Raw genomic sequence first — 27,868 nt, 5'->3', positions numbered from 1 at the left:
CTTAAGTAGAGCAGGTAGTGAGTAACGTGTAACTAAGTGCATAGCAAGATTAAACTTGTTTTGACAAAATGGCGGCATTTGTACCATCAGAGGACCATATACGGCATTGCATGTTGTTTCATTTTCACGCTGGTTTGAACGCAGCTGCTGCGACTAGAAAAATTTGCGATACGTATGGCGAAGTGTTGGAAGTTAACAAGTGTCAAAGTTGGTATAGAAAATTTGCCGCAGGTGATTATGACCTTAATGATATGCCGCGAAGTGGCCGACCCGTACAGTTCGACGAAGACGCGCTGAAGTCGCTAGTGGAAGCAGATCCGAGATTGACCATACAGGAATTATCGAGAAGCCTACAATCAACCTGGTCAACCGTACAAAGACACTTACATCAAATTGGCAAAAAGTGTAGACAAGTTGTTTGGACTCCACATGAATTAAGCGAAAGCAATAAGGACCAGCGACGAACAATTTGCACATCTTTATTGACGAGACTGAACTCAGATCCATTTTTAAACAGGATCGTAACTGGTGACGAAAAGTGGATCCTGTACGATAATGTAAAACGCTCTAGACAGTGGCTTTCAGCAAATCAGGCGCCAAGACCGACATCAAGACCAACATTGACAATGAGGAAGGTTTTACTCTCAATTTGGTGGGATTGCAGTGGAATCATACACTTCGAGCTAGTGAGAGCAGGCAAAACGATAACAGCAGACTCATATTGTTCACAATTGGAACGACTTCAATCAAAGCTAATTGAAAAACGGCCAGCTCTAATCAATAGAAGAGGAGTCATTTTGCAACGTGACAATGCCCGCCTCACACAGCAAGAATCACGCAAGAAAAAATAAAGGAGTTAGGATGGGAAGTTCTACTTCATCCACCTTATTCACCAGATATTGCCCCATCGGATTATCATTTGTTTCGGTCGCTGGAACATTCCTTACGAAATAAAACTTTCAACTCTGTCACGGACGTCGAAAGGCACCTTCAGTCATATTTTGCTTCACGGCCGGCAGATTTCTACAGGAATGGAATTGAAAATTTGCGCAGCAGATGGCGAACTGTTATTGATAATGATTATTATATATAATTGATTAAGAAATAAAAATATTAAAGTTTTAATAAATTTTTAATATCTTACTTAAAAATAATGGATTACTTATGGGTACCCCTAATATTAACAACCGCAGTAAAATAAACAGTTAAACAAGAAAGTTGTTTAATTGTCATCCCCGGTAATTGCACATTATAGAATGCATTATTTGAGTAAATTAATCCAGAAAAAGGCGAATGAAATTCCACTTCCGTCGCGAAGGCGTGGCCACTACAAATTGAGACGATGTCCACCATGTCCCCAATAAATTCTCCTGAGATACAAGAGCGGCGCGAGGGAGTTTTCATCAATCAGTGATATTTGGACGCGTATTTAGTGATTGATTTATTCAACCAAAATAAAGAATTACTTTAAAAGTGGAAAAAATAACATATTTTCTTTGGTTCAAGAATGCGACACCAAATCCTGAAAATACATATGTAGGTTATTCGGTGAGGATAATGTAATTGGATGGACATGCCGAAAATGGTTTGCTATATTTCGTTTGGATGAAACAAATATCGAAGACGAATTTCGGCTAAATAGCAGCTGTAATCGGTTTCGATCTACAAAATACAGTTGGAAAGATCCCAACCGCGATAATAATTGACAATGACACTCTTTTTCAAAAATATAGGGTGATCACAAATGACAAAGAAGCTTGATGTTTGGGTAACGCCTGTTGGTGATATATTGTGATGGAGCAAGCAGCTTGCGTGCGTTCGACACGTGAATCGAGGCGACCATGACATTGGTGATATATTGTGACGGAGCAAGCATCTTGCGTGCGTTCGACACGCGAATCGAGGTGGCCATGACATTTTTGACAGTCAAAATTGTTTTTCGGTGTCAGTCAGGAATGAGTCAGAACAGAAGGAGGAACATTTTATGAAACTCCCACTAGAGGGCCAACCGCAAATAACCGGGCCGAGAACATATCCTTCAGAAACTCTCCTGAAGCATATGCTCTCAGAGGGCCATCCCGATTCCCATGGTACCAGATAACCTCCGGTGAAGCTTCGCGGCAGAGTCACTTCAGATAAGGCCCTTGCAGACTCGGGTCTGATCGCCCTCCTCGAGTACGTGGGGGCGCAACTCCCCAACGGGTTAACTGGACGTAAAGTGAACAAGCAAATTGTCAGAAAAAAAACAAAACTTGGCTATTGGGCAGACACTGAAAAATGATGGGGTGATGTAGCAGTCGCGGAGTTATTCGCCAGAGGCGCTCAAGGCAAGAAAAGGAGCGTAAGTACTCGCTGTTACATTTACGTGTGAAATAAAATAAACGTTATTAATCTGTTGCCCAAGTGTAATCAATTTTGCGAAATGAACCCCTCGTCGCGTTCCCATTCGAAATTTATTTCGAAAGTTGTTGATACGAGCGGGTGGATGACGCCGCCGCCGCTCAACGCGGCTTTTCTAGAACTCGCCCCGAGAGTGGAAAGCCAGCGGTGAAGGAGTCCGCATCTCTCTTCTGCTCCAACCGCCGGCGTGATCACACGCACTCTCGGGTAATGGACAAACAATTTTAAAAGAAAGAATTTACCCAGAAAAGGAATTTCCATTAAATTTACCCGGAAAAGGAATTTACTCTAAAAATTTAAAGTGCTCATTAAAGTATTTTTTGATAAAGTTATGCAGCAAGCATGTGGCCAACATTAATCTGCATGTTTTGGAAATACCTGAATTCTTCTATTGTACAGTCGCACCGAAAAAAATACTGACCGGTGTAAGTTGAAAACGCTGGGAGCCCACGTCACGCCATCGTCACGTCAGGACTGAGTGTGAAATTAGATTGTCACCAGATCACCTGAATTGTAATATCGCTGATTACCAAATTATTTACCCGAAAATAAACAAGTTGGTTTTAAAAAACGTGTAACTTCGGTTTTTGTACTTTAAATAGCGAGAAAGTTCTTTTTTTTCTGTTCCCCCCATTCGGCCCCGTACATATTTCGCGAGCTCGAAACCAAATAAGCAAGCTTTAGCCTAGCTTAGGCTCAAACTATTGGCGGTTTCACTTGGATAGATTTCGCACTTTTGGCGTGTTTTTCCAAATATATAAAGAAGCGTTTTCCATGTTGCCACTCACGGTAATGCAGCTCCAAGGACAGAGGTGAGGCAGCGTCTGACGAGCCCCTGCCCTGGACGAAACCGGTTGTCCTATATTTTTTCAATCCTTGGGAGCCATGCCCCAAACGAGGGATCCGTGGATCAAAAAAATAAGAGAGTAAGTTGTTCTCCATTTGGTCTGGTCCAACATCAAGTGGATGTGGACTTAGAATCTATCACTTATCCTGAACAATAATTTAGTGTAGTAATTATGATATTTCTAAAAAGTACAGAGTAGTATAATCGAGTATTTTAAAAGTGTAAACGGTGTTTGTCTTACAGCTGTAATTCCGAAGTGTTATGAGAGGTGTGTTTTATTGCAGCAGACTTTAACCAAGAAATCCTGGTATGAACATTCAGCAGCGATTTCCAGGCAAGTTTGGGGGTTTCATAAAAGAAGCCCATGAACAATAGAGACCAACTAGTGCGGATCAGGGGATTCATGGGCCGGAGCACGGTTTGAGTAACTCCCTTGCAAGTATCAAGTAGTGAATAAAGGAGTGTTATCTTTCAAAAGTTTTCTATTTTTTACTTTGGTTAAGTAAGGACAGCCGAACTCTTAATTTGCATTAAGGGGCACAATTCGCTGTCCCAGCGACTCTTTCATTATGGCCACCTCACATCAGCAAGTCCACACACCATCATCAATAAGCTATAAATCGTCACGGCCTGTGCTGACCATTCCATCGACGCACTAAGCCATCACAGAATAATTATTATCGAGCTACGTTAGCTTTAGTGATCAGTTCAGATTCATTTCGGGTTAATGGTAATGGATCTTAATGGAATCACTGAACGAATGATGCTTCAAAATTCCTCTATGGAATGCTTGGTAGAAACAAACACGTGCAAAATTGTTGGCAATAGATCTGAAGCAATTGGCTGGGAGTCCGATCTCGCAACGTTAGGCCTGCCAGCAAGTGATCCAGTTTTGCTGACTCACTTACTGACAGGCGCCTGATTAATTCGGTCTTGAGCAGTGAATATGAAGTCGATTTCACTACGTCAGACACGAGCACGATGGACTCCTCGTCCAGGCCGACCACCGCGTGATTATTATTCATAATTTTATTAAAATTTTTTGTTTTAAAAAAAAGGTGGTAAGAATAAAAACAAAATCGCCGCAAGAGACGACGTCGAGGCGTTTGCATCGGCATCTTTTCGCTTGGTCTTCGTTCTTTTACCGGGCTTTTTACTTTAGGGTGCGTCGTTGGTGTCGCTTTCTTTTTTCGCTCGTGCGGTCATTTAAAGGTGCGGCCTGCCGTGTCGTGTAGGGAGTTGGCTAAGTCGGTATTACCTTCCCACAAATTCGCGTAATAGTTAGTCTTTTGAAATGTCGGTTGACGGCAAAGACGCGGCAGGTCCATCGGACCCGCAAGTGACCGCCCTCGACGTGCGCGTCCCTCCGTTTTGGCGGTGGAACCCCGAACTGTGGTTCGTGCATTTGGAAGCACAGTTCCAGATGTTCGGGATCACAGCGGACGCGACCCGTTTTAATCACGTCGGGGTCACCAATTTAGGAGCTTTTATTCTTCGAAATAGGTTTCTGACATGTTTTTCGTATTTAACAAAGTTCTCATATTTAACAAAGTTCAATACACAATTTCAAAAAAGTACTCTTATTATAACTCCGAGATATTAGAAATTATACTGATTTCCGTCTGTAACTATTTTCTTTCAGCACAAAACTCGTTCTTCTCACCATGACTGCCAACTGTCTTTTTTCTTATTATTATTATTTTTTTTATCTGATGTTTCTCGTCACCTACTCTGTTCTTCACTCTTGTAGCGAGGTCTGAACTGAGTGGAGAGCGCCGGTGACGTCATCTGTCCGCTGGTATTCGCGACATTCGAAATAAATTTCTAATGCCGCAAATCCTGCCGCGCCACAGATCCATGTTTGATGATCTCCAAGGAAGTGAGGAGGAAATAAGTAGATGCATCCAAGATCAATCTTTCGGATGCATCCATTTCCTATTGGGATAAGATAAGGAAACACACACAAGAAAACCATCTAGACGACATTGGCACACCAATACATTAGATACATGGGTCCCGGGCCACTTACTTACCTCGTCCCTACCCAAAAGGTGCACAATGAGATGTCGTCCCCCTTTGCCACTGGAGTTGCTCCTCCTGTATATAGTCTTCTTGGCCCGTCCTAGATATTATTATAAGTTTCATACGACCCGTTACCAAAATGATTCGTGTACACGGCATGAGACAGGAAGAAAATTATTGAATGCCAATGAAATTGAAAGCGCACATTGTACAAATATTGATTTATGCACAATGTCATGAGAAATAATTGCTGAAGTATGAATAATAAATTATACATTTAAATAAAGTAAGTTAATATTAACAACCAGAGTAAAATAAACAGTGAAACAAGAAAGTTGTTTAACCCCGGAAATTGCACATTATAGAATGCATTATTTGAGTAAATTAATCCAGAAAGAGGCGAATGAAATTCCGCTCCCGTCGCAAAACCGTGGCCACTACGAATTGAGCCAATATCCACAATCTCCCCAACCAAGTCTCTGAGATACAGGAGCGGCACGAGGAAATTTTCATCAATCAGTGATATTCGGACGCATATTTAGTGATTTAATCATTCAACCAAAATAAAGATATTCCTCTTGGGATTACTTTGAAAATGGAAAAGATAACGTGTTATCTTTGGTTCAAGAATGTGTGGCGGCACATCGGAGACACGAACATGAATTGCCTCCGCCGCTACATTCAATGGCCGCAGAAACAGCTGATGGACTGACATGAGACTGCGGTGACAAATGTCAAGAATAACACGTACAGTAATCTCCAAGAAGTGAAGAGGAAATAAATAGATGCATACAAGATCAATCTTTCGGATGCATACGTATCCTGTTGGGATAAAATGAGGAAACACACACAAGAAAACCATCTAGGCGACATTGACACATCAATACATTAAATACATGGTCCTCGGGCCACTTACTTACTTCGTCCCTTCCCGAAAGGTGGACAATAAGAACTCGTCCCTTTTGCCACTGGAGTTGCTCCTCCTGTATATAGTCTTCTTGGCCCAACCAAGATATTATTACAAGTTGCCTACAACCCGTTTCCGAAATGATTCATGTACACCACATGAGTCATAAGGAAAATTATTGAAAGCTGATGAAATTGAAAGCACACATTGTACAATGGCATGAGAAATAATTGCTGAAGTAGGAATAATAAATTATGTATTTAAATAGAGTAAGTCAGTATTAACAACCAGACTAAAATAAACAGTGAAATAAAAAAGTTGTTTAATTCTCATCTACGGTAATTGCACATTATAGAATGCATTATTTGAGTAAATTAATCCAGAAAAAGGCGAATGAAATTCCGCTCCCATCGCGAAGCCGTGTCCACTACGAATTGAAAGGATATCCACCATCCCCCCAACAAACTTTCCTGAGATACAGGAGCGGCACGAGGGAGTTTTCATCAATCAGTGATATTCGGACGCGTATTTAGTGATTTAATTATTCAACCAAAATAAAAAATTACTTTAAAAATGGAAAAAATAATGGATGAATAATTATTGTACAAAACCTATAGCGACAATGGCAACACAATTATTCTTCGATAGATTTTTGGCAACCGAAGGGATGATGCGTGTTTATCAATTTGACTGATATTTTCATATTTTGGATCATTATCGGCACAACGTTTGAACATTTTGATATTGTAGGCCGTAACAGCGCATACTTTAATTAAATTTGAAGGAGTTGCAAATATAAGAGTGTGTTGATGAGGATATGGCGAAGTCGCAGTCTTCACCTAGACCACAGGCAGTCGAAGAATTTAGTGCAATAAGAATAATTGTAAGAAGTTTTTGCAAAAGTAATAAAACTGTGTGGAATAAAAGTAAAAGATGTTGTGAATTAGTTAAAAGTTGGTTGAGGATACGGCCTGTAAGAGCAGGTAAGTGTTAGGCAATAAGAGAACATTTACAGGGCGAAAGGGGATCCCCCAACGTAGGCGGAGAGAGCTGCTCGTCTCTAGGAAAACAACTCCGGTGATAGAACGACCTAATTAACGAATTCAGTTCAAGAAACATCCCAGGTACTAGAACTCACCATAAACAAAACATGTGAGATTCTCACAGGACGAAAGTCTTTTAAAAAAAAAAAACTTAAGAACAAATGCAATGCATAAAGGTACGACCCCATCTACTGCCTGTCAAAATATCGTTATATGGTAGACACCAATACACACATGAGCGACATTGCGCGACGCGATATTCAGCCATGCGACGCGACGCGAACCAGTTGCCCTGCAGAGAATATTTTGCAGTGTCGCGTGTCATTTCCATATAATGAATCAGGTGACTGCTACGATTTTCCAGTTTTGGTTTGTATCCACCTGTTAAAATGTCAAAATATGTTGTTGTTTGTAGTTGGCTGCCGCGCTAGTACAAATGTAGTGTCGCGTCGCAAAGCGTAAATGTACAGTACAGTTCCACCGTGTTGCTTCCCCGAACGTTCTGGTCACCACGCGGTACATGCGGATTATGGCGTCATGTTTCGGAACTCCACGGTAAAGCGGTACTTGTTCGACCTCTGTGCACTTGTTTCGTCGATCTCGAGGGGGAGATGGCCAACGGAATGTGCATTATTCTGTCCTCCCAAAAGGGCAGTAGTCGTCGAACGTGAGATGAAGGAGCATACCCGCCTGGCAACGCATCGGTAAACCGAGCACCGCGACCTCCTCGAGAACGAGATTCTTCTTTTTTGACCTACCAACTGCAAACACCACTTCTGCCAGAACGCGCGTCTGTCAACCATCACGAGGTTAGCAGCATTAGCCAGTACAAGCTGCCTCCCTTCTAGCGCTGCAGCCCAGACTTATAATTTCTGCAAATCCAGTCGTAATTCCATGTCTATCGCATTACGAGCGACATTTCGCGGTACAACCTGACCCTGTCGACCTTGGATATGAAATCTTGGACATCATCCGCTCGCCGCCGCCGACCGAAATCTACTCGGCGCCTAAGTCAGCCATGATCTCCAGGTTAACAAATTCCCCGAACGCGCAGCTACACAAGCTCCTCACTGGCGTCGAACTCGACCGACACCCCTCGCGGCTACTACGCCACATGCGCTCCCTCGGGGGCATGCGCAAAGCAGACAACGTCATTAGGGTCAAATGACTGCACCTTCTACCGCACCAGACTCGCAGAATGCTGCTCCTCATCAGAAACCAAACGCTGCCCGAACTCGCAGCCGTTACCGATGAAATGCATCACATCAAGCCAAGCGTCACCGAGCTCATCGGAGGATCGCGTAGTCGAGGAGTTATCGGCCATACGTTTTGCAATGGCCCAGCTCACCGTGACCTCCTCTAGCAACCCCGTGACTGCAACCACAGGGGGATCCTCTGAGTCACGAGGGCTCCATCATCAGCGTAGCCGTTCGGCAACTCCAATATCGAACCCCGTGACAGGGTATTGCTGATACCACAGCAAACATGACACCCTGGCTATACACTGCAGGAAACCTTGCAGTTTTCTTTCGGAAAACTCTCTCTACTCCCAGGAAAACTGCGATGGTCGTAGCGTACAGTGCCGGCGAAACATCCGAGAAACAGCTCTACGCCTCCGACCGCAGCACGAAGACACGTTTCCTAGTCGACTCAAGCTTTGCTGTCTCCATCGTCCCGAAGCGGTACCAAACCAAACACCTTCAGGAGCAGATCCTGACATTACAAGCCGCCAACGGGACACTCATTTTGACCTTCGGCACCCAGCAGCTCACCCTGGATCTCGGGCTACGCCGGGCCTTCCACTGGTCGTTCACCATCGCCGACGTGAACACGGTCATTTTGGGAGCAGATGCTCTTTGTCACCTGTGGGGTGCGTGTCGCCACAAGGTGTTGCTGTTGTCGCTGAGTCAGCATGAACTTCTACGTTCAAGTAGTGTAGTGGCCGCGGCTGCGCGACGGGAGCGGAATCTCCTTCGGCTCTTTCTTAATTAATTTGCTTAAACAATGCATTTAATAGTGTGCAATTGCCTTAATGTTCGCCGCAGATTGCACATTATTGAATGCAGGCGCATGCGCATGTTGCCGCAACATTGCCTAGCGAGTGAGAGAAACGATGTAGCGGGAAGTGAAGCGGTGCGCGAACAAAAGAACGGGCAGAGTTTGGTTTTCTGTGGGAGCGTTGAAGCGGGGCGGAAAAAGGGAGGAAGCGAGTGAAGCGGTGCGCAAGGAGAGAGGTTTTTCTTTTGAGGAGTTGAAGCGGGGCGGAAGAAAGGAACAAGGTGGAGGTGTGGTGCGCAAGAGGAGAGATTTTTTTCTTTTGGAACGTTGAAGCAGTGCAGAAGAAAATGAGAGAAGAAAGAGGAGGCGAAGCGGCACAGACGACAGAGTGAAAAAAAAGTGACAGTTGGAGGGAAAGTAAGTGAAGATTTTTCGGAGGAAAATAGAGGAATCCGACCCAGAAAACTGACGCCGCATCGTGCTAAACCATAATTCGAGTGTATTTTAAAGGAATTATTCGTAATAAATTCAGGCAGAAGAAAGTAGTGAAGCTTGAGGGATCAAAGCGCTCAAAGGACCCCCCCCCCCCCCCCACATTCCCGAGCCTGGCTAGCACAGAGGCGTGCAAGAACGTGTCGACCGAGCACTTTGATGGAGATTCAATCTTTGTGGGCGGACCTTCACGGTCAATTTAGCCAATTTGTTTAGATTTTTGGGATAGCTCTGTCCTCTAGGTTGTTATCGGCCACTCAGGATGATCGACCTGATCTCCTATAACCACTCGTATCATTACAGCCGACTGGTGGATAAAAGCAGAACAGCTGGAACGAGAAGTTCGTTTTAGTTACAGAAGAAGAAGGTTCGTTAATAAATACACAATACACAATAAAAACACAAGCTCTAAATAGGATCTGTCGGCGTGTAGATTATTTCGTTTCTGGAAGGACAGACGAATACGAATGCTTTGTGCCGGTTTTTCCTTTGTTTTTCTTTTGGTTCCTAAGTTATTCTATATTTCTTTGATTATGGATTTATAATATAGAAATACTATGAATTCTACTTGAATCCTTTTTTTAATTTGAGGACTTTCTCCTTTTCTCCTCCTCCTTGATCCCGCAAAAACCCTTATTAGAGACATCCTCCAATTGACCGCTTCAGGTTGTCAAAAAAAGGAATGAACCTCAAGGGCCGCGCCTCAATAACTATCTGAGGCAGGAGAAGCAAGGATCCAGACTGATCCGTCGTGGATCTTCTCTCTCGATCGAGTTATGTCCCCATAACGACAGCCAACCTAAATATATCTTACATTTACCTACAATTCGTTTTCGCCTTAGTAATCATAAAATCATTGTAAATTGCACTTCTTCCAAATTCGACATAAAATACATTTTTTTCCGGCATGATACGGCCGAGTGTGCATTTTCGAATAAGCAGTTGTAATCGGGAATCTGGCGGAAACGCTGCCCAAATAAATCCTTAAAAATTTAAATATTTGTTTTTTTTAAAGGGTTAGTGTATAACCCATAACTATCTCGGCACTCGGATCCGGAGATTTACGACTCCACGCACGAGTTATGTATTCGCCAAATACATACAATATTAAAAACTTGCTGAGTCAATTAGGCCGGCATGTTCCGAAAATGTAGCAGACGCACGAAGGTGAGAATAGGGTACTACACCTGGCTAAGGTGCAGACATTGCATCAGCATTAATTTTAAACGTAAGGCAAGTATGCACAGCTCTCCTGGAGTATTCCGATCCATGTCTTTAGCCATCCTGATGTCCCTCAGTAAATCGTAATTTAATAAAAGTTGTCTTAATGTCCATTTGTAAATCGTACTTTAATTAAAAGTTGTCCTAAAACGTCAAAACAAAAGTGTTTTTAATGTTGTTTCACCCAGCTCCAATGGAGCTTGAGTATGTGGCGCGGCAGGATTCGCAGCATTCGAAATTTATTTCGAATGTTGCGAATGCGAACAAACAGATGGCGCGGAACTCTCCACTTTTTAGAACTCGCCACGGGAGTGGACGACTAGCGGTGGGAAAGTGCCATTAGGACAGGAAAAGACCGCATGGAAATAAGCCGATCTCTTCTGTCTCAACCACCAAGAAGTATAGACGTTGGTTCTTGCGGTGCAGCGAATCATAATTTCTTTGAAACTCTTCAAGTCAAATTATCGTGAAATAGCGACTCATAATTTCTTTGAAACTCTTGAAGTCAAAGCTAATTTCGAGTGACAGAGAACACTTGAAGTATTTGAGGACGGACCTTCATGGTCAATTTTGCCAACTTTTTAGGTTTTTGGGATAGCTCTTCCCTCTAGGACGTCTTCGGCCACTCAGAATGGTCGTTTGATTATCCTATATTTCCTTTAGGTTCATCAGAAGGCAGTTCACCTTTGACCACTGCACCTTAATTTTGTATTAATAAAATATTTGTGGCGCAGCTGAACGATCCAGGTCGCTAGAACTAGTCGCGGAGCCGAAGAATAGTTAGAATATTTGTGAATATGAAACGTGTGGGTTATTATCATCTTTAAAACATGCCAAGGATTGTTAGGCACCCTGGGAAATAGCCTCAAAATAATTACCAAGCGTATATTGAAGACCTTCCGACAGGAAGTGAAAAAGGAGTCGTAAAAACAGCACAATGACGACCCACGTGATGATGAAGTTGCCACATCGAAATATCGGTCATTTCAGTGCTAATGTTGTTAATGCGACAGATAGATGCCACCACCGGTGCTCTCCGTGGCGTATTCGGACTCGCCACGAGGCCGATTCAAAACGAGTAAGACTACTTCACACGGAGTAATTGTTGTTGTGTGAAGTAGGGCTTTCCAACTGGTTTGACATTTTAAAAAATTGTATAAATAATTGAATAGAGTTAGTTGCCAACCGTCGACCGAGCTGATCGCCTTAAATATAAATCAATTATTCATTATAATAAAACATATTGCTAAATTTCTATCTATGGAGTGCAATCTTTGCTTTTTTATACAAAAACAGAACGGATAGAAACTTTTCGTTAAAGTGGTGACCCCGGCGTGATCAGCTTGCACCCATTCCGCCGAAGACTGCAGTCAAGTCGCAGATTTCATACTTATTATTATTATTTATTACTTCATAACAACTTTCATACAATAAATACAATAAACATATACAACTCTTCCAATGGACGAAATAAAACCACTGGTCTTTCACCCAAGTCAGGAAGGCCCTCGAGTAAGCGCCTTCATACTTTAACTGACGCTGTGCAAGAGATGCGTAAAGTACACGAGTCATCCAGGAAAAAGGAAGAGTTCATCACCGACGATGATAATAAAGCGTTTGGAAGATTTGTTGCACTCAATTTGAAGAAATTTCCTCCACGTGAAACTATTTTAGCCCAGGGTGAGATTCAATGCAGCCACCCACTGCTGGATGGAATTCATCACCCACTCCATCGATTTCCTGGCCCTCAGCCATAATTAGTGATGATTCATGCTACACACATCTTCTGTCACTTATTGATAACAGGGACCTATGTACCTACCCTACGGAAGCTGTTGCCAGTGGCAAGGTAGTCCAATGTTATCTCTAACATTACTCTTGGGTTTATGGCATCCCTCATTACAGTGTCCTCACGTCGTATCAATGGTGAAACAAGTTGCAGCAACTGTTCGAAAGCCTTGGAAGGCATTCTCATTGCAAGATCAAACATGAGCTCTTTCAGAAGAGTGGCTGATGTTACATGGGTTTCTCCCGGAACGATCCAACTCCTAACCCGCTCCTTTCTTCTTCCCCAACATCTCCTCCAATCCATCCAATCAAATATCCAACACATTCAACAAACTCTTTCTAACTAAAGGGACAATTATGGTCCAAAGTTTAACTGAGGTTTGCCTCTGAATATCGAATGAATAAAGATAGTGGAATTATCAAATGATTTGATTCCATTTAATACTCCATAAAACACGTAAATCCATAGCCCATACCCTGCCTAACATTACTTGATCAAAAAGCCAAAAAACGAACATCACATCCTGACTAAATCCACGAAAGAGCTCGACCACCAAAAAAATCCTAGTGGAGAACCAAAACAAATTCCACACCTACACCCTTCTATTTAAAAAAAAACTGCAAGCCTCATCCTTCGAGGCCTTGACTTAACTTTCTCCCCACAGGAGATCGTGGCTGAGTTCAATGGGTCTCAAACATCATGAGCGCCGAACGCTTCGTCACGATATGGCCCAAGACCAATAACACAAATATTGGATGCCACTATACCTCAAAATCTATCCAACGAAATTCTTTGAAATTGTTACAATTTATTCAGGGCATATTTCTACGGTTTGCTAACTAGATTGTCATCTACCACGTCGTTTCTTCTATACATTGAAGAAGCCGTGACAAAATATCATAAATCACTAAAAAAAAGTTTAACAAAATACCAAAAATTTACCTTTTGATATTTTTTAATAATCCTATTCGCGAACCGGAGTATACTTCAGACATTAAAATGCCATTTGCTAATTTTATTTAAGATGGGGAGAGCCCCCGCAAGCTTGGCACCGAAAACCACCTTTTTTGAAAATGGGTGGATAAGTTGCCGTGTACTTCAATAATGAGCGATGATAACAGACTGAAAACATTGTTACGTATGCATAAAATGTTAATAAATATTTATATCTTCATTCAGTTCTTCAAAAAAAATTCAAAAAAAAGCGAAAAAAGGACCTCCATCGGAAATGACCTCTTAACAAAAATGCGCAACACCTAACCTACAGGAAACGAGGCGGAAGATATACCCAAGGAGACTGAGCATCCCATCAGACCAGTAGAAAGTTTAAAAAGAGTACACATATCAAAAAAGATTCGCAGCTGTTGCAGATAAGGGAGATTGAGACTGCGCAACCGGGAGGGAAAGTCCACACGGGGAAAGTTTTTTTTTTAAAATGGGTTAGGCCACAGTTTGTGAAAAATTAAATTATAGAGCAATATTCAAGCGTAGCGGCAACATCGAAGATGCGAACCCTGGACGCCATCCAGAATTCACCTCTGCCGACACATTGAACGGCCGCGAAATCAGCTGACGACTTGACAGGAGACTCTGGAGAGAAATGTCAAGAATCACATTCAGATAGACACCGTACTCTTGTTAGCCGGCTCGACGGTAGCTTTAACGAATAAAAACAAAAACTGAATTCTTACCGCTCACAATTAAAACACGTTTAATTTTTTGTTTTCTATAACTATCGAGTTATGTATGCGTCAGCACACATAAACCACAAAAACAAAGCACACGTGCCTGTATCTACTCCGTCAGATACAGAAACTTTAGACGTAAAGAAACAAGACAGCGTCTGGAAAGGATTTGCTGCATTTCTGGAAAAATGTAAGCAGCCAGACGCTTAGTCAGCACTTATGAATGCATAAATAGAAGAAATGCAATAACATCGCGCCCATTTGCCGTGAATTACTCGTTATCAAAAGTTTGAAATATTTGAAGTTATTGTGCAAAATAAACATTTGAAATAATAAACGAAAACTTTATTATTTGATCATTTTTTTTGCCGCCGCTCGGAGCTCGGAATTCAATTATCGTGAATGTTCAGATAACCTGAAATACATTAGTTAAATTAATAAAGGCAGATTCTTTTATTTATTGGGGAAAAGTAACTCCCAAACAAGGATGCTTTTAACGAGGGAGTTGAAAAGTATTAAAGAAAGCTACATTGAGGTAAAGTTAAATAAGGAGAATCAGATTAAATCAGATATTTTGAAAGGGCTGTTGATGATATCGACGAAATGGGAATTGAAACGCAGCTTATCGTCGAAGGTTACATCCTTGTCTTGAAAGAAGCTTAAAAGTTATAGAGCCGCCAACGGTGAGGGTGAGAGGATTTAAGTAATACATCGAGTGGTATTTGCTGACATTCAGTGTCGGATTGTTCAACGAGCACTAACGAACCAGAGTATCCAAGTTGGATTGCAAGAAAGCACAGTTCAGCGGAGACATGCAACACCATGGTTAGTGACTAAAGTTGACAATTAGAAAAATTCCACTCTAGGTATGAATCGTTTCACAGTGCATTCTATAAGAAAAAACTATCTAAAATATGCTAAATTCCATGTTATATGTAGAAGATTGAAATTGGCCGTAAAAAAGAGACTGACAAAAATCTGTATTTAGCGGAAATGGTTCGCTTTCATTTCGTGAACACTCTGACTACTGATTGTACACAGTAACAAAAACGATTGTACGATTAATACAAGTAGAAGTTAATAAGTAGTAAATGGCTCTAGGAAACAGATTCCAATTCTAAATTAAAAGGAACACTTTCCAAAAACAACGCTTCGCACAAACGAAAACTTTCGATATAGGAGGACAAGGAGGCTTCCTAGTCATAAATTAAAAAAATGACATTCCAATCGTGTCGGGAGATCTGAATGCAAAGGGGCCTGTGACAACCAAGAAGTGCCCCGACACTAACACCAAAACGCAGGTAGCAACCTTATTAATCTCGAGTCCTTATGCCATGGCATCCATGTTATCAACTCATTTTTCTCAGTTTTTACCTTATAAATATAATCTCAAGAAAAATTGAGGCGTACATCTTTCCCCCAAAACATCCTCTCTGACTGTAGCGGTCTGGCAGAAAGTTTTCATTAGTTGGTCCGCCATGCTAGGTTGGCTTTCTCAATCCCTACATCAAATATCCCGTTTCATACGACGAGCTAATAACTTCAAGAAAATTCGAAGTCTCCTGTGAGCCTGTCACAGGAAGATGACAAAATACGTATTGAAGAATCAAAAGGGAACAAAAAAAATGGATGAGCATTTAGCGGAACTTCGTCAGGTAGCTGGCGAACTGGAGTTCCTAGATAGAGGGGAACGACAGAGGGAAAGGTTCGGAACGTCTCGGAGACCAAACCCTTCACTTCCCAAACCCATCATGAACGATGTCTCCAGCGATTCGGAATTTCCACCTTCAGCGTCGAAGAAGTTGATAACCAGTTTTAGGCTATTTTGTCAGCTCCATTGTGCTGGATTTACCGGGAGCCTGGCCATCGCTGGGACTTTCGTGTGTTTGTATTTTTTCGTGTTGTGCACTTTAAGGGCATAATAGATGCCTCACACTTCAAGGGTCAAATAATTATTTTCGGTTCTCAAAGAATCCAGGAGATTATAGTGACCGCAGCTTCGCGACGGGTACGGAATCTCATTCGCCTTTCTCTGAATTAATTTGCTCAAATAATACATTCTATAATGTGCATTACATTAACTTTCGCCGAAGATTGCTAATTATTGAATGGATTCGGGCGAATTGATCTTGACAGAGGGGAATGATTTGCCGCATCCGTAGGCGCATGTTGCTGCAACATGAACTCTCGAAGTTCAATCGTAGTTCAATGCGAGCGTAGCGGGATGGAGACCGGTTCGTGAATGGTCAGTTGGAAAACGTTCGGATTCTGAGAGGAGTTTTAGATTTGATTGCTTGAAGGAGGAAACTTTGGACTTGATTACTGGAAGAAGAAGCAAGGATCGAGACTGTGATTCGTCGTGGATCTTCTCTCTCGATTGCAGCACTGCACCAAATAATTATTTTCGGGCGTCATATTTGTTTCTATGTCGTACTATTTTACGGGCCTCCTCCAGCCTGCTCTTCCACGGTTTCTCGCAAACGTCAATGAACATCCAGTGGATCATTGATGCCCAGCAGTCGCGGGTGTTCAAAATTGAAGATATTCGGGAATGATTGTGTAAATTTAGACAGGAGAACCGCACTTTGGAAAAGTTCGAAACAGCACGGCTGGAAGTCCAGAAAGTTTTTTTTTCAGAATTCCTGGCCGATCATAAGCGCCTTCTGCAGCAAAACTCGTCGGAGGACTTGATATATTTCGAGGATAACAAATTAGAACAGATGCAAGGCGTCTACGGCAGAGCTAAAGAGTTCATCAGTAAAGTTCATAAAACGCTTATCCCCGAGGAAATTCAAGACGAAACGTTAGAATACCAACAAACATGAATGCAAATGAGAGGGTTCCGAATTCGCGGGACTGTTCCCCCACTCGTAAAGAAGCAGGCGAAGACAGCATCTAGGCCATATTATCAGCCAGGGAACGTTAGAAGGCTTAGGCTTAGTGCTTAGGAGACCCCCGAATTCTGAGAGTCGAAAAAAATCTTCATGGAATGACGAGTCAAATCCTTCCAGCCGTGAATTCTTCCCGAACTCAGTCGCCCAGCAAATTTTCCATTATGAAGTCGAGGGTACCGGACTCGACTCAGCCCGCCCATACCGGATGTCCCTACGTTCAATGGCGATACTAGTCAATTGGAGCCATTCCGAAGTTTATTTAACTCAGTGTATGATGCAAGCTAAGAGGCGATACGAAACGGGTAACTGATCATTTGGGGTGCCTGACGCATCTTTCAAACAGTATCCAACATACGACTCGGAAGAAGTTCCAGATAACACGACGTCTACCAAAAAGTGCGAGATCAGTTATAAGAACTTTAGATACAGGGCGCTGATATGTTTTATACAAGTATACATTTGCATCGGATATCGAAATGTTCCTCATGATTAACATGCAGCCAAGTCATTGGGGTTTCCAGCGCATACTTTATAGACCAAACAAGACCAGATCGGCTAAGGAGTTCGTCCTCAACAACAGTTTTATTTGACGAAACTCCTGCCACATTCCTCTTAGTCGGGACATGGTATCAGCTAGCAAAAGATGAGGAGAATATCTTCCACAGTGCAGAGGAGAAGCTGTTTTGTTTTTGTTTCATGATTAAGCGGAACTTAGACAAAGGCTGCAGCAGATATGCTTATCGAATAAATGATTAATGTTCTGAGAGCAAGCGGCCTCAACCTGAAAAAGCGGACTGCGAATTACTCAGAATGGCTACAACAGATTCCGGACGAATAAAAGGAAATCAAACTGAATGATATAATGAGAGAAACAACCATTGTCCCGCTAGGATTACTGCGGATGATCTCAGATTCAAGTTATTAAAATATAGTCCTGTGGCGCGGCAGGATTCGCGGCATTCGAAATTTATTTCGAATGTGGCGAATACCAGCGGACAGATGACGCCACCGGCGCTCCACTCAGTTTAGACCTCGCTAAAAGAGTGAGGAACAGAGTAAGTGGCGAGAAACGTCAGATAAAAAATAATAATAAGAAAAAAGATTGAAGAAGTTGGTTAGAGTCATTGAAGAGGAATAATTTGTAATATAATGTTGCTTAATTTAATAAATCATAATAGAATTTAATCCATAAATTCTATAGTCCAACTGAAAATCTAACCAAGCGCAGAAGATTTGGCATTCAGTAATTGAATCGGGCGACCTTTTCCTAAGAAGATCTCTAAGCCTGAAGCTGAAGAGTGTCAGTTCTAGCAAATCTGATAAAAAGGGTGATTTTTACAATGGGCCTGAAGGAGGCGATAGTCTTAGATTGGATAAAAAAGATCTGTGGCGCAGCGACAAAATTGTCAAATATTGTATTTTAATAAACTTCAAAATTAAATCAAATTCGTTTAAAGTCTAAAGTCGTTTAAAGACTAAAGATCCCAGAAAACGTTAGATAGTGATGTCAGCAAGGAGATGAAGTAGTTGAAGATACTTTTGGACTTAGGGCCATGTCAGCAGTAAAGTGATATGAACCCGTGTTCGACTGTTTTTTTAGTTTTAAGTAATTAGATAGGTAAATGTCGAAATAAATCTCAAGTGAACGTTCAAAATACATCTTTCCAATCGGTCCAGTCCACCATCAAGCAGATGGTGAACTCCTAAACAAAAAAATTTAGATTAGCCTCAGCCGAGTTAGGCCTGAAGTCACTAGGCTAGTAACCACTTCCGTCACGCTGCTCCCAGCGCCGAAATGAGGAAACGACTGATGAATTGCCTCTGCTTTGGAAGAAACCGTAAGTCGTCTATATTTTTTAAAAGCTGCCAGCCAAAAGCGAAGAGTCCGTGGACCACAGAGGAAAAAAGTGTCTCCCCAATTGGTCCGGTTGAGCAAATGGGTGGTTTGGTTGAGCAAAGAACTTGCATCAAATTTTGTTTGCGGAACGAATATTCTTGTGCAGACACGTTGAAAATGAAATGAAAATGTTGTTCAAAAAAAATGTTTGTAAGTGGTACGAGTTCAAAGCGGGCCAAGAACGCGTTGAAGACGAACCGCACTATGGACGACCATCAACGGCTATCGACGACCACATCCAAAAAGGCAGAGATTTGGTGCTTGAAAATCGTCGATTGACAATTAGAGACCTCGTTGATAGTGTTGCAATATCATTTGGCTCAACCCAAAACATTGTGAAAGATGTTTTATGTCTCAAATGCGTCAAGTTGTGGCGCGGCAGGATCCGCAGCATTCGAAATTTATTTCGAATGTTGCAGATGCGGACGGGTAGATGGCACGGAACTCTCCACTCACTTTAGAACTCGCCACGAGAGTGGAGAATTAGCGGTGAGAAAGAGCCGTTGGTTGGGACAGAAAGGACCGCATGGAAATAAGCCGGGCTCTTCTGTCGCAACCACCGGGAGACACACGCGGTTTCTCTCGCGGCCCATCAAATAAAACCTTTCACCGTTCACCATAATAAAGTTTCTAAGAACATGAAATGTGGAAAATGAATATAACGGAATATATTGAAAACCCAGTTTTACAAAAGTGACAGTAAGTAACGCTAAAGTGGTGACCCCGACGTGATCTGAACACGCAACCTTCTGATTTCAACAACGGAAATTTTAAATTTTATTGTTTACTAATTATTAAATTTTATAATAATTGGCAAAAATAAAAATAATATCCGCTGCAAGAGACGGACGAAAAAACCATGGCAAATTCGATCGAAAATCAAGGTCATGTTGACAGTTTTCTTTAATTACCGTGATGTGGTGCACTATGAATTCTTTCCGCCGCACCAAGCTGTCAACAAAGAATATTATTTGAGCGTTATGCGTCATTTGTGTGAAGCTATCCGTCTGAAACGGCCGGAATTATGGGCGAACAACTCTTGTTTCTCCATCACGATAATGCATTATGTCATTTTTTGCCAAAAACTCGACTCATATCATTCCACAACCACCTTATTCGCCTGATTTGACTGTGAGACTTCTGGCTATTCAGCAAAACTCAGAAGGCCAATGGGGGACCGCCGTTTTGACACGATTGAGGAGATAAAAACCAAATAGAAGAAGGTCTTGAAGGCTTTACCGAAAAAAGACTATTCCCACTGTTTCCAGGACTGGAAAAAGCGTTGGCAAAAGTGCGTTTTATCGGACGGGGATTACTTTGAAGGGGATGAAATTGATTTGGAAGAGTAGATAAAGAATTTACATTTTATAAACAAATTCACCTTACTTTTTGATCACAGTTAATTGATTAAAAGTGAGGAAGGTACTCACCTGTTCCTCGATGGAGTCCATGTAACGGGCGCCGAATAACATGTTTGAGTGCGGGAGTTTGTGGGAATCTACCACCGATTGTTACTGCTGTAAAGATGACGTCGACTGTTACAGGTTGGGCTGTATTATTTCCGGCCCATTTGCCTATTTGAGCACAATTTATATCATTCGTTTGACGTTCATTTTGTTGGTAATTATGAAAAAAAAATCTCCCGTTTCTGTACAATTTTTTCGACAATTTACACTTCAATTTAGAAAAATTTATCAAGCAAGTGTTTTATTCCGACCGCACCAAGTATTTAGGTTTCTTTTATATATAATCAAACCAATTATATTGTGGTAACTCATAAATGTGTTGAAATTAATCCACAAAAATTCCTGAGAATTGATGATACACTTTAAATATTGATTTCGGCATCGGTATACCACTCATCTCCAGATACATAGAAAAGAAAGAAAGGAAAATATGTGAATTCTCCGAATCAGGCAACTCCACCAATAACGCCTAATCTTTCCCACTTTTACCGATCGTGACTAATTACCTTCTGCGCAAAATTCAAAGCCAAATAATTAACAGTAGCCATGGTATCAATCAATTCCAAGCTCCAAATGATTCTCGGCTTGGACGGAATGCTTAAGAAGTTGCGGGTAAAATAGGCTAGGCAAATTCTATTTTAGTGTTTTTTTTTATAATATAAATTCAAATGTTCAAATATTTCCTTCCTCCTTTCATGAAATTTGCTTGCAATATAATAATTTCTCTCCCGTTGCAGCCTGAGAAACTGTTCTCGAGATTTTGGACCACGACGGATGAAATTGCCGTTCGCTTGAGATTTTACTTTCGACGATGTTGCTCCAACGTGATCGTAGTGAGGAGAACAATCGTTCGAGAAATTTTAGGTGGCAAAGTGAGTTGATTTCAAGCTGGCTCGGGTCATTTTGAATTTTGAAAGTTGTCGTGACAACTCGCATTAAATCAAAAGCGTCTTTTGGTACCCAACTGGTTGTAAATTTGTGTGAATGTTCGTGAAATTTTTTTTCAAGTGTCAAAATTTTAAGTGTTTTGTTTTTATTAAAAGTTAGAAAAACATAATTTTAAGTGAAAAATCATACAAAAAAATCAAAAAGGGTCACAAGAAGAGTTCTATGGAGGATAAAAGGTCAATGATACATCTATACACGTGAAAAAAAATTAACAAAATTACTCGGTTCATAGGGTGTTCTCGCAAAAAAGTTCAAAACGTTAAACACAACCAGGAAAATAAAAGTTTTCCAAATTCAAGACGTTTTTGGCCAAGAAACACCACAGAAAGCGACTACTCTAATTGTTCGATAACCATTGCACGACCTTTTCGCTACTTCCACGCAAATAAGAGCCGCAATGCAAGAAGTTATGGTGTAAATATATCTGCCAGAACCATCAGACAGCGACTTTTGAAGAACAACCTCAGAGGATGTCAAGACTATCCTCTTTCCTTTTGGAATTCAGTGATTCATAGTGACGAACTAAAGTTCAACTTATGCCGTCCTGATAGCAGACGTCCTCCCAATAAGAAGTTGTTGCACCAAACATGGAGCCGGACTTATTGTCAAGGTCAAAGGGAAACTTAAAGCTTTAGCCTACCGAAATTTGCTGTCAAAGCACCTTCTACCATTCCTGGAAAACTTTCCGTTATCAGTTTATTCAAAGGTAACTTTCCAGCAAGACAACGCGCCATATCATTAGCCATGATTTGTACCGCAAGGGTTCAAGGATGAGGCCATTTCAACCATAGACTGACCTGCATAAAGCCCGGGTTTAAATCTACCACAAAGTTTATGAGCAATATTGACCGCCCTCGCCGTGCGTGTTCCTCCATTTTGGCGGCGGAACCCGGAGCTGTGGTTCATACATTTAGAAGCGCAATTCCAGATGTCCGGAATCACATCGGACGCAACTTACATTTTCATTTACTTCCACGATTTTTTTTAAAATTTATTAAATATTTTTCTCTTTTTCTTTCAGGTGCGTTGATAGCTTGATGCAGCTTTTTCTACATTTATTTTTATAAAGAATATTTATAAACGTATATTCCCTGAATTAAAAGCAACTTTATTTTCCAAAATGAAGTTAGAATATCAATAAAAAAAATGTGCAAATTTTCAACAAAATCAATAAATATTTTCTATATGTATTTATTCTGTTTTGTACGTCTTTAGGCGCACGTACCAGAGTGTACTAATTAGCGTGCCACCCCTGTATATTGGAAAAATCTAATATAGATGTAGCAAACTAAGAGAACGGAGAAAAGGGGTGGTCTGCAGCTCTCTCGATATTTGGCGTCGGCCTCGGAGCCATTCGAACAAAGAAGTGTGAATTAAACATTATTCTTAAAGTGACTTTAATCTGCTTTCTACATTTATTATTACAACGTTATTAGTTAATCCTAAATAAATTTGGCGTTATTTTCCAAGCGACTTTTAATCTGTTTTCTACATAGTGAAGCGTGTATAATAAGTGAGCCCGGCTCAATTAGTCATCGTTTCAACATATGTACAACAACCTCACTACTACACAGGATCGATGCAATCAGTATATAGTGAATTGCTTCCCGCATCAGCGCAACTTGAATGAAATAATGTCCCACAATTATCATTGACGCATCAATGAACGTCTCAAATCCAAAATCTACCGCAGTGTCGTTCACTGTCATTTCCTGTTACCCTCTATAGTTCTGAGTATTGATGATAGCTCGCAGTAACGCTGTGATGAGTTGATTGCTCACCAATTTGCAGGTCATTGATACTGTGGCGCGGCAGGATCCGCAGCAGAATGTTGCGGATGCGGACGGGTAGATGGTGCGGAACTCTCCACTCACTTTAGAACTCGCCACTCATTTAGAACTCGCCATGGGAGTGGAGAATTAGCGGTGAGAAAGTGCCGTTGGTTGGGACAGAAAGGACCGCATGGAAATAAGCCGGTCTCTTCTGTCTCCAACCGTTGCGGGTAACAGTCGTGAATCGCCAATCCGAAACTAGAATCAATTAGTGTACTTTGCAAAGTCCATAAGCACATCCTTTCTCGTTTGCATGTAAAAAGCGCTAACTAGCAATTGACTGGTACGAAATGTGCAAATGTGTGGGATCAGTAACCAGTGCTATTAGGTAAGTGTATTATGACACACAGAGGACTCAGCGAAATAACAGTTAATTAATATGTGCAATAATTAACAATGAATAATATGAAAAAGTTTGAAAATAGTAATGAATAAATCTTAGTCGTGTACAGTTGTCTGAATTTTCAGTGACCTTCACATAGGTATGGTCATGTAATTCGCACTGATGAGAACTCAATAGCTAAGATTGGCCTGAACATCAAAGTCAATAGAAAACGACCAAAAAGGCGATCGAAACAGCGATGGTTTGGTACACTAGATGGTAATCTGAAAACCTCTCGACACCTGGACCAAGCTTATGACCGAAAAAAATGGCAAATCCAATCCGGGTGAACTGAGCCCGCTATCGAACGGGACAAAGGCTATTAAGAAGGATAACAATATGAAGTTGGATTTACAAAAATTTTAATTAATTATTAATTATTAAGTTAAGAGGCTTGTGCACCTAGAAGTGTTATTATTTCAAATTATATAATTCATGCAAGGCGAGACAAGGAGTCGATGCGAGAGTCGTGAATTGTTCGCTATTCGAGGTGATTGTTAAGAAGTGTTTAGATATGACTGTTTGTGTCTGTGACAATTTCAGAGGTGGGATTAGTAATCCAGTTGTTTAAGCGATTTCGCCGGATTTTCTCCAGCAGCCGCATCTTTGGAGCTAGCCCCATGAAACCCAGTCTGCCTGCGCATTTAACCTCTTCCGTCGTTACATCACATGCTATGCAAATGGCCTGTTTGGACATCGCGAGATTCTTTTCCGCCATTGCACCAGCATGTTACTTTCCAAATGGTATATTTGGCTCGACATGACTTTCTTCCGTGTCATCAATTCGCAGCGCAACAGCAGGTGTCGATTTGCCGCCAACAAGAAAATTTATAATAATAAACAAGTGTTATTGTGTTGTGTACAAGAACACTTTCAAACCAATGTGTAAACACGGAAGGGTCAAACATAGGTGACTTAAAGAATAGCATTACTTTTAATTTTTAGTAGTCAAAAAGCCTCTGAACAGAAATAAAGTGTTCTAACCGGGAACACTTTATTTCGCGCGATAATATCTTGAACTCACTTATAGAATTAATTAGTGAAATTGGAAAAAAAGGAAAAAAGTAGAATATTGTGTTGTAGTAATAAAAGGTTTGTAGAAGTGGAAACGCGAGTGTTTTTTTTTAACTAAATCCAAGTCAATCTACGTAAGTATAATTCCTAACCTTTTAGCCTTTTCTGTTCCAGTAGTTTTTGATTGCCCTATCGTTCCGAAGTTAAGTTTCGGCAGCCCGGAACGAGAGCAACCACGGTCCTCTAATTAGAAATCCAGGAGCTAGTGCGCGAGCTTGGCCAACGCCCAAGCAGGGTAGCCCATTGGAAGAGGCCGTTTAGGATATCGCCGAAACACCAGTAAATTATTGTTCCAGAATAATATAGCGGAAATTAGTGAGCTAGTTGAAGAAGTGAAAAGATTAAAAGCGGAACTCACAGAGGTGCGACAAACTAGTCAATATAATGAAGGGTCGTCCAGCACAAGAATGCGGACGTGCACCTCCTCGGACATCAGTTTTCATTGCGGGAAGTGGAGTTATGGTATACGAAAATGATTCTGGCGAATGTTCTTATATGTGTAAGAGGAACACCTACTCCAAGCGGATAGTCCGCACACAGGATGGTGTGGCGCAGCAGGGTTAACAACATTCGAAATTTGTTTCGAATGTAGTTAATGCGAGCGGATAGATGACGACGCCGACGCTCTTCATGGCTTATTCGAACTCGCTACGAGAGGTGGTTGGAAACAAAGGGACCGAAGAAAAACCTCGAAAAAACTCTCTTCTGCATCGACCACCGGATAGTGAATACCTTTTTTTCTTTGCGAAAATCCGAAAGTTTAAAGAAATAAAATAAAGTTACATATATAGTGCGAAACGAGGACCTCATGAACGAAAGTGCTTCTTGTTCGCACAATGATAGGAGGACATCTCCACCGCCGACTTTTCGGGTGGATGATGACTGTTATTATACAATCAAAATAAACAGAAATAAAATAGAGGCCCGTTAGGCGCAACACAAGCAGGGAGTTGTAGACTACGTGGGAACTTTACGTTCCACACAGTTGACTACATGAAAGTATGGGTGAAACACTAAGTAAATTCGATAAACAAATAATCAATCAACATCTCGGCCAAAGTCTGAATGTTGATATCGGCCCTTATTTTCTCTTTTCCGACCACGCCTAACCTTTCAGCGATGAAAGCTGAAGCTTAGGATCGTGAGCGAAGCTCTCAGCGCAACACCGCAAGACAAGCAGAGGCCCCACCGACGATGACGAATCCGAATATTAAACGGACTCCGATAGCTCAACCTCGTCACGCGGCAGCGCCGCAACCGTCGAAATTCAAGATTTCGTCCGCGTGAAGGAGAAGCGTGCACTCGCCTCCAAATTACAGGCAAAAGAGATGGAATGGTCCCTCCACACCATCATCCAGGATCTGTAGCAGCAAACTTGCTGAGAACAGCCAAAACATTGAATGCAGCCCCAACTAGAACACCTACCACCATCAACTCGAGACCCGGCAACACAAACATCACCCCATCCAGCAGACAACGCAGTCCACCTGAGCCCAACCAACGTCAACACCGCCCCATGCAGCACAGTCCACCTGAGACCAGCCAACCGCAACACCACGCCATCCAGCACAAAACCGAGCAACCACCACCGCACCCATCAAGACAAAGGTCAGTAAAATTCCCCCAGTCGTGGTAGTAGGCCCCCAGTGATTTCTCGTCCACCAAAAACACCTTTCAGAAATCACTCCCTCACGATTTTTTAATCAAGAAATCAGGCCCTGAACCTCTCTCATCTCAACCTATAAATTCGAAGCAGAATCCGCTGCTTCTAGCTCCAACATACCAACTCTCGCTTTGTGAACAGCATCTTGAATTCAGAAACTACGAATTGAGGAAATCCTGCCCTGGGCCTGGAAAATCATCCGCCCCAGTCCGAATTGTTCCCCAAAACATCCCCCCCCCCCTGTGTCCGTGCCAATGAATTCTTCCATTCATCAGGGCGGCATCGAATTTACATCATTAGCCCAGGTTATTGCTGATTGATACCCGCGCTACCATGTAGCGAAATCTAAATCGACAATCGCACAGCTAAACATAGGCAATTTCAATTCAATTTTCGGTTTTATTTTTTTATTGTTCTGAAGAAATATTTCAATATATTTAGGAAGTCCAGTGCATTTCAACTGGTATCGGGTTCTTGTCAGTGCCACAACGTCAAAATGCTGAGCTGAAGAAATTCATAAACGTTTCATTTTGATTGTCAATTGAAGGAAGAAACTTTTGCTCATTTCGAAAATTGGAAAAAAGTTTAGTTTCGAGTACTGAATGAACACTTATTTTTCAACGGCTTAACACCGAAAGAGATGAAAGCTAAATTGGACGAAGTTCATGGCATATTTCCCGTTGTGTTTGCAATTGTTCACAATTGGGTAAATGAATTTAAAGATGGCCATACATTCAAAAAAACAGTTCGCTCCGAGACTTCGTGGCGAACAGACGTTGTGCGGAAAGTGAAAAATTACAGTGCGTGGCAAAAAAACGCCTTCGGGCATATTAAATCGAAAAGTTGAGTTCGGAAGTTAAAAAAAAAAACACAGTGGAAAAAAAAAGTGAAAACAGTGCAGTGGGAACAAAACCAAAGGAAGTATTGTTCGTCTAACAGTGGCACCAATATTAATTGGACACTGTCAACAAAAATAAAGAAGCAAATAAAGGGAAAATTCTTTTATTTTCAGAGTGAACCAAGGACGGGCTTGGGGACAGGATGTCCGCCAAGAGAACAAAATTGATTCTCCCGGAAGAGATTTCGTCGGAGGAAGAGGGAGCAACGGGCCCTACAATCAAGATTGACGCAGATTCGAGCCTGCTCATCAGGATTGCGGAGCTCGAACAAGAGAAGGCCGACATGGCCCAGCAGTTGGAGTGCCAGTTGGCGCTCATCAAGGAGCTACAGCAGCAGATGGCTGAGATGAAAGCTGCCAACATGGCCGGGAGGCAGGCGGTCCATCAGCAACAAGAGCAACAGCACCAG

The 27,868-nt window shown here is 41.7% G+C and overlaps 2 protein-coding genes across 3 annotated transcripts in view; one reads left to right on the top strand and one right to left on the bottom strand.

Moving 5' to 3' along the window:
• Positions 1–27,868, bottom strand: part of LOC119656494 (mothers against decapentaplegic homolog 4-like) — a 127,200-nt gene that overhangs the window by 79,893 nt on the left and 19,439 nt on the right. The window lies entirely within an intron of this gene.
• Positions 69–851, top strand: LOC119657014 (histone-lysine N-methyltransferase SETMAR-like). Its single transcript, XM_038063760.1, has one exon. The coding sequence runs from the start codon at positions 69–71 to the stop codon at positions 849–851; it is 783 nt and encodes a 260-aa protein (XP_037919688.1).

The sequence above is a fragment of the Hermetia illucens genome, chromosome 5 (assembly GCF_905115235.1).
Source record: "Hermetia illucens chromosome 5, iHerIll2.2.curated.20191125, whole genome shotgun sequence".
NCBI classification, from domain to species: Eukaryota; Metazoa; Arthropoda; class Insecta; order Diptera; family Stratiomyidae; genus Hermetia; species Hermetia illucens.
The sequence above is the reverse complement of the archived record's forward strand: the minus strand, read 5'-3'. Positions and strand labels throughout refer to the sequence as shown.

Excerpts from the sequence above, each read along its gene's own strand:
- LOC119657014 (XM_038063760.1), top strand. The coding sequence starts at position 69 with ATGGCGGCATTTGTACCATCAGAGGACCATATACGGCATTGCATGTTG.